The 8,375-nt window shown below is 35.9% G+C and overlaps 1 protein-coding gene across 1 annotated transcript; it reads left to right on the top strand.

Moving 5' to 3' along the window:
- Positions 1-424: 424 nt before the first annotated feature.
- Positions 425-7,540, top strand: LOC117921122. Its single transcript, XM_034838916.1, has 10 exons — positions 425-617; positions 1,412-1,631; positions 3,321-3,422; positions 3,701-3,870; positions 4,055-4,188; positions 4,314-4,491; positions 5,565-6,132; positions 6,332-6,444; positions 6,530-6,773; positions 7,141-7,540. Exons 1-10 carry the CDS (start codon positions 472-474, stop codon positions 7,345-7,347), a joined length of 2,082 nt encoding a protein of 693 aa, XP_034694807.1. The 5' UTR covers positions 425-471; the 3' UTR covers positions 7,348-7,540.
- Positions 7,541-8,375: the final 835 nt, after the last annotated feature.

Genomic DNA, 8,375 nt, shown 5'->3' with positions numbered 1-8,375 from the left:
TTTAGGGGATAAGTTCTATAAAAATATTAAGGTACCATAATAATATAAACAGAACTTCAAATTCGAATAATTAAATATAAAATTTAAGTCATTAAATAAAAATATAAATACATATAAAATCAAGATATAAACCAATTAGATTAATTTTAAATACAAAATAATAAGATTAGTTAATATGTATGTGTTGTTATCAGTCCCCTTTTTTATGGGTATCGTAGGAATAGTTAATTATCTAAACAATTGGGTAATCAAAATAATATTTTGTTCTTTTTTAAAAAATAATATTGGCATATTTTAAATTTTAAGAAAATAAATATTAAAAATAATTTTAAAAAAATAAATAAATAACAAAGGAAAACAGGTGTGAAGATGCGAAGAGTGGGAGGAGAAGAGGAACGTGGAGAGTGGGGAGGAGTTCGAGGGGCGCATGCATGACTCCCACGTAGCACTCTCTAATCAACAAACAAAAAAATGGGAAAAAAACACATCCAGCTCTCAACCCCCTCCCCTCTTCACGCCTCTCAGGCTCTCAGGCTCACTCCACCCACCGCCATGGCCACCACCCACAAGAAGCACCTCTCCGCCTTTGCCAACGACCTCCTTTCCACATCTGCTCTGTAACCTCTCTCTCTCTCTCTCTGTCAATTTTGGGGATTCTTATTATCTTCACATGAAATATTTATCATTGTGTAATATTATTTCTTAATTTGCCAGCTTTGTATGCATTAATTATAGGTTCAATAACTGAGATAGGAAAGGGGTCCATAACTTAGGAAATGGTTGGAAACATGGTGGGGAAAATATTAATTCTCTAATGAACAAAACCTAAATACAAACATAAATCTTGTAAACGCAGCCAAGAGACATGAGGAAATGCCCAAACAAACCTCGACTTCATCTTCCAAATCAAAATTGTGTGCCTTGTAAAGGTATTATACATGCATTAAGTAAAAATGTTTGGGATGTTAGTATAGAGAATGGGAATGGGAAATCAATTCCATTCTCATTCATGAACATGTTCTGATTAGGAATAAGAATTCATTAGCATGGAAACCAAATCAGAAAGGATTTTGATTCCTTACGTTTACGCAGTATTGTGATTCATCTCCATTGTTGTCCTATTGATGTGAGAAGATGTAGAAGTATTGGAGAAAAATGTGATAAGAATTGGAAATGAAATAAATTGAACAACCATTGGATTCTCGACTTTATCCGCATTTGGTTGTAGATGGTTAATTAGTCCACTACTAGAATAATGGTGACATAGCTGAATGCTGAACCCTTTTAGTTTACATCAGTATAGTGAGAAAATCGAATGATTTTGGATGCTTTGAGGGATTTTTATTTTTATTTTTTTTCAGAAGCCATGTTGTAATTTATCTATTATTTTGAAACCATAAATTTCTTCCAGGAAACTAGGCACTTCTGTGGATAGATTAGTGGAAGAGTTTGAGGCCGGATGGCAGCCTGAAACAACCGATTACTCGAGGAAATTAGTGGAATTTTGCAGCTCAAAAGCCCTCAATGAGTTGTGCTCAAAAGTCCTCAGTGATGGTTCATTGAGTCGGTTCACATTCAACATGATGCTTGCTTGGGAGATGCCTGACTCCGCTGATGAGGACTCCCACACAGTATGCTCCTGTTAATTTACAAAATAACTTGTTGATGTAAATGTTATCTGCATTTGATAAAGAACTATATCATTAGTTCAGCATATAAATTTCTTATCCACTGAGCAGCTTCTTTGCATAGAAAATTCAGGTATCTCATGGAGATGGGAAGTTTTAGGACTTAGTACATTGGCAATATTTATGTTCAGTTTTAGGCTATGATTTGTTGATGACTCTGTTTCTTCTGTTTTTCTATTCATCAGGCCTGGTTTTGAGGATAATTTTTCTGTTTAGACAGTAACATAATTGAAAAAATTGGGGTTAGTGACATGAATACATTATGCAGGGTTCGTATCCTAAAAATGTTTATTTGGTCTTGGCTACAAGGACATGACTATTGAGCCTAAGCGACAGAAACAATAAAAGAAATGAGTCATTCTAATGGTTAAGAAGAGAGAACCATTAAGTTTAATCTAGCCAAATATACCATAAAGAAGATCGAGTTCTAGTTCTGATTAGAGAGATCTTTTGACTTTCATCCGATTTCTGTTCGAGGTCCATCAAACGTTTGTCTGCAAAAGCCCATGCCTTTGTAAGTCCAACTGTTAGCAAACAAATATACAGAGCAATCTAGGTTCTTGATTTTATTAATCCTTGAAAAAACTACTGATTTGTGTAATAATACATCAGGGAAAATTTAATGAAAATAATAAGAACCGAATTTGCATTGGTAATACACACGACTATTATGCATGGGAAAGCATACCTTATAATAACATGTTGAAATGCATCCAACCTCCAACCTCTCTCACTACTAAATTAAAACCCAAACCCCTTGCTCTAACTCAATCTGTTGCCTTACCACAACTATGCTCTGCTTCCACTGTGACTGTAATCCAAGTTTGGGGTCAAAGGACTCAAAACATGATACACTTCCATTGTAGGTTTCTCTTTTGGTGATCCTTAAAAAAAATTATTAGTATTCCTTTAATTTCATTTTCTTTTGCTTTGGGAAAAGGAAAAGTATCGAAAAATGATGAACATCACTGTGTGAAATGCCCTTTCTTGAAGCTGTTTCCTTGCATAGCAGGGTAAACAAACACATTTTTCATACAATATGCTGCACAAGTAAATTACTTATCAAAAAAAAAAAAAAAACCGCTTATATAAGAAGTTGAAGTTGTTACTTAATGAAGTCTCAAGGAAGAATGAATAATGAAAATTTTATCTATCTCCCACCTGGAAAATTTTCAGATAAATTGGATGCTTATCTAGTTTTTCATTGCTGAACTAAGAAGTCTTGATGGGTGGTTTGACTGATCTCATGACATGGGAAGACACAGCTCTAACAATAATAACTGAATTTTATCTGGTGAAAATGAAGTACAAAGATCATTTTTGTTCCCTAGTTCTGTATAAATGTAGGTACAGGATTATTTAGGAAAATTAAAGTTCTACTAGGCTTGAATTCCATATCACTGCTTTGCTCATTAGCATTGCAATTAATCGATTTTGAACTGGCACACCTTTATATTTTCTTCATCTTCACAGAGCAAAACAATGCCCCAAGAGATTTCTTTTGTCACATCCTTTTTCTGCATTAATGTTTGAAGTTGGTCTTTTTGAAATTTTTTATGCGTGTATGATTTGAATTGAAATGAACATTTGGTTTTTTTCTTTCTCTGTATATTTTTCCCATTTGATGTGCAGGAGTGTGTAGCAAAGGAGAAAGAAGAGAGGAAGAGGCCACCAAAAGAGACTGAAGAACAAGATGAAATCCCGCTTTTCTATTCAGACCTCATGCCTCTACTTGTAAGGAAACTCTATGTTATCTCCTAATCTTTTGATGCTAGTATACTGCCTTGGCAAGCTTACTTTAAGCTGTGAATACTATTAGCCTTTGCTCAGAAACTATCCAGCATAAGCTAGTGGGGCTTACTAAGAATCTTATAACTCGAGAAATGAGATAATATGACAGAAAGCAGTCTCAAATACTCATTGATATAGTTGATTTAGTGTTGGTTTTATAATAAAACTGTTAAATCTTGAGCCATCTGAGTGAACTGATACTTAGTGCACTGTTTTATTAGGTTGATAACAAGCCAAGCATTGGAGAAGATGCATTTGCGTGGTTGGGATCATTATTTCCATTAGTTGCAGATGTTGTCAATGGGAGATTTACCTTCGAAACGCTTACTGCCCCTACAGGCAATCGGCTCCATTTTCCTGCTTATGATAAATTTCTAAAAGAAATTGACAAGTAAGGAACAAACTCTATTTCTGATTATTTTTTTCCCTACTTGAGCATCTACATGACAATTATATTGCTGATCAAATACTACAGTGCATTTAATATATCAAACTGACGGTTTCTAAACATCAGTTCAAATTGGACCATTTCTTCTTCTTCCTTTTTTTTTTATATGGAACACTTATTTTTTTAGGTGCATAAAACATTTGCAAAAGCAAGCAACCCCAAAGGGTGTCGAGCTAGCAGATGATGAATTTATATTGCACGTGGAGGGAACTGCAAGCACACAGAGAGTTGTGCGCCATATTGGAGGAGCGAGTTGGCCGGGTTTGTCCTACTAATCTACATGATCAAGTGTGAAAATGAAGTTTTAAAGTTTGTGATCCTTTATATGGTTAAGCAATATGAGAATTTTTTTTTTCTGACACATCCTTATTATAATTCTTTTGTAGGTAGGCTTACAATAACCAACTATGCGCTCTACTTCGAGGCAATGGGAGTACTTTCTTATGAAGATGCATTCAAAATTGACCTTTCTAAGGACATTGACCACCATGTGAAATCAGGTGCCACTGGCCCATGGGGTGCTCCACTTTTTGACAAGGCCATCGTCTATGAGTCCCCTGAGTTGTAAGGATGCTAACTCTATACTTTTGTTTACTTTATCATTGTTGCAGCTATTGTCATAATGTTTGGGTGTTACCCAACTTGATATATATTGTTGGGCCATTCTTAGTAGCTTAACTTTTGGATTGACCAATAATTTACATGATATCAAAGTAATGAGTTCTTGCTTGTTTGTTTCTGTACTTGTTGAACCTACAAAGGAGAAGAGGCTAGACGTGAAATGAGGGTTAAGTTCTAACCAACTTAACATAGATTTCAGGCCCCAAAATTGGAAAACAGAGGAGAAAACAAAAATAATCAGTTGCAAACAGATTACTTGTCGCCTTACGTATTTCAGTGGGGGTAAGGGCACTGAAAGGAAGAACTCGTTTCTAAGCTGAATGCTGTAACTATTTCAAACGTTTGCAAGTTAATATTTGAACTCATCAGAGATGGTAATTATGGAATGGTCATGGTCTTATAAGTTCTAGAAAAGAGATTAAATGTCACTCTTGATTAGAGCCGAAGCAACTGAAGAACTAGAATTTGGCCTTGCTCAACTAATTTGACTGGTTTGGTCGTATACCATTTCAAAGATCTTGAAGTCTAGTTTACTGCACAAAAAACAATTTGACAAACAGAGTTTCTTTTGAGAGATATTGTCAGTTGACCGGCTGGTGCTTGAGCCTAGTGAATTCCTAACTCGTTGGGCTGTTTAGACAGTATTATTTGGTTCACAAGCAGGGAGTGCTCCATCATTATTAACAATTTTTGGGGCACACAACTTTTTTAGGAAGGATTGAACCAAGTAGCTCAGCCCCAGATATTGGGCAAGATATGCCTATCACCAACCATTTCAAACACCAAAAAGCAAGTTAGTTCATGTGTCACGGACAGTCACAGTTGTGCTTAAATCAATGAAGTGATGGGCTTGTTACAGACTTAAAACTCTGATCCAGAGTCAAAATATATAAATTAGGATTGGCCAGCCTACAACTTGATGCATATCTCAGATTCCTTTTTTTTTTTTCCTTCTTTTTTTTTTTGCTGCATCTTATTGTTAGTATCATTATTAATCCCGCTTGCCAATATTCTAGGTCAGAAAGCGTCATTCTGGAATTTCCAGAGATAACGAGCTCCACAAGACGCGAGCACTGGCTTGCTCTCAGTAAGGAGGTTATGTTATTGCACCAGTTCTTGAATAAATTCAAGATTGAATCTCCTATTCAAGCATGGGAGATGCACTCAAGGACGATATTAGGAATTATAAGGCTGCATGCAGCCAGAGAAATGCTAAGAATATCACCCCCTGATCCCACAAAATTCTTGATTTTCGCCTTGTTCGATGAGTTGCCAAAGGGGGACTATGTGTTAGGAGAGCTTGCCAAGAGTCTGAAGAATGCTAATAGTGGACGCCTGTGCAGTGCTAGTTCAATTCTAAGGAGCTTGAACGTATCCCAACAAAGTATAGCAGTTGCAGAAGTAAAAGAAGAATCTGCAGGAGAAAGTGAAAGTGCAAGTGCAAGTGGCCATGCTGAAAAGTTTTCGACTTTGGAGAGTGCCATTAATCAAGCTAGAGAAGAAGAGGAGGAGACCGTTATTGCCAAAGCGACTACTGAGGGGCTGAAAGAGGAAGGCATCGGTGACAATGTCCTTGTTCTTAGGGTAAGCTGCAACCTGAATAGCATTTGGAGCATGTAGCTCCAATCCTTTTCTGGATCAGGCCTCCATTTATATTTCCTTGCATCAGGTTTCTATTTAAGCACAAATGAGTGGCTTGTTTTTTAACAGAATCTATGCTCGTATAGTATACATGCTTATCCACAGATCATCCATTAATGTTTCATTTTAATTGGTTGTGCAGGAGCAACTAAGGCCACTCATGAATGTTTTGCCTTGGTTTCAAGAAATTGTTCAATGGAAACGGCCAGCAGTTACCCTCCTTGTGATTACCATGACTCTTGTGATCATATACAAGTAAGATGTTTCTTATTGGTTCTGCTGATTTATGATGGTTAGGTTCGCTTGAAGGAACATGGTTAATCAAGTGCTCACAATGTAGGGAGTGGTTTCACCAGGCAATCGCAGCTTTCCTGTTGTGGATAGTAGCAAAGATGCTTCGGGCAAGACAGGAAAATGTAAGAGACAAGCATAACAAGATAGTAGTATCCAAAGCCTCAGACCAGACAACAATCGAAAGCATTGTGTCAGCACAACACGGATTCATTACAGTCCAGGACATAGTGAAGACGGCGAACATTGCTATACTGAAAATCCAGTCAATATTGGTTTCAAGGACCAACAAGGTACACATTATGCCGACCAAACTCATTTTTCAACTTCTTAGGATTATTTGCATAACAAGGAGGATTTCATTATACTATTGGAATTTATGGTGTGGCCCGGTTTTTGTCCTTAGCAATCTTCTGGTTTATAAAGCCAAAATCATATTTCACCTACGTGAAACTTCTTTGGAGGGAAATACAAAAAAGACGATAAAACACTAATTCTTCCAATTGGGTCGACAGTAATTCACTCTGAAAGTGAGATTTAGTTTAAATGTATCATCAAGCCATAAGATGATAGTTTCTTTTTTGTTATCAGAATAGAAGAATTATGGTTATATTTTCTCATGCTCCAATCAAACAGAGTTCTTTGAAATGTTCGTTACAGCATGCGAACACAGTCATGATGGTGATGGTTGGATTGGCAATCCTAGTGGCAGTGGTGCCATTGAAGTTCATCTTCATGGCCACCACAACATTTTACTTCACAACGACATCGAAGTTGGGGAAATACATAGCTAATGACAAGGGGAACAGACGGCTAAAGGAATGGTGGGACTCAATCCCAGTTGTCCCAGTGGAAATTGAAGACTAAGGCTCCTAATAATGGTACACAGTTTTGGTTATTCCTCACAATCTTTCCACACTTCCTTCTTATTTAAGTTTTTGTCACTTGGATCAAGTAGTATCATTCTCATAAATGATTTTTTTTCATTTTTATATGAGCTTGTATGGTTATTAGGTCATTGGGACCTATAGTAAGAGAATTGTTGTTTATGTTTATTTTATTTCATGTCGTTGTCCATACATGCATTGGCATATCATTGGTACGTGGTACAGGGACGAGCAACTCAAGGTTAGTATGACCCAAACTTAAGGTCTTTCCCCTAATTTGTGTCGGGTTCTTTATAAGTCAGAAGCAAGGATGGCAACAGGACGAGTTGGAGACAGGGTGGGTCAACTTTACCTAATTATATATACTCATTCAGTTTTATTTTTTTTTATATAAAAAAAAAAAAAATATATATATATATATATATATATATATATATCTTTTACACTTTTAAGAAAATTATAAATGAACAAATGTTATAAATCTTTATTATTTATTTTTATAAAAAGTGTTTTTTTATTTATATATATTAAAAACCGGAAAATGTAAAAATAAAAGAAATTAAATTATTTTTATTTAACATTATATAAATGATGGGGGTGGGGCGAGATGAGGGAATACCCGAATTGTTTCAAAAGTAATTCAGCTTTTAAAATAAGTTGTCAAATATACCTCTAATCCGTTTATATTTCTTCCAAATCCGTCCTAGTAGGGCTGGATGGGATGAGTATTCAAAGAGTTCCACCTTATTGCCATCCCTAGAAAGGGAAGGGTGGTTTTAGGCTAGAAAGGGAAGCATCTAACGTAGGTTGTCAATTAAAGGGGTATTTTTTGCTTCATGTCATGACCTAAACTTGAATTCACTAATTAATCTTGTACAATGGTGGATTAATTCAACTAGTGAGTCCAAAATTTGAGGTTGAAATAATGAGTTTGGCCTTCATTCAAGTAGAATTTAAAGAAATGGGGATTTATGAACATGAAATATGCTTTTTAAGATTAGGACTTGC

This window comes from Vitis riparia, chromosome 8, assembly GCF_004353265.1.
Source record: "Vitis riparia cultivar Riparia Gloire de Montpellier isolate 1030 chromosome 8, EGFV_Vit.rip_1.0, whole genome shotgun sequence".
Classification (NCBI taxonomy): domain Eukaryota; kingdom Viridiplantae; phylum Streptophyta; class Magnoliopsida; order Vitales; family Vitaceae; genus Vitis; species Vitis riparia.
Note: the sequence above shows the minus strand (reverse complement) of the source record. Positions and strands in the feature narration are given on the sequence as shown.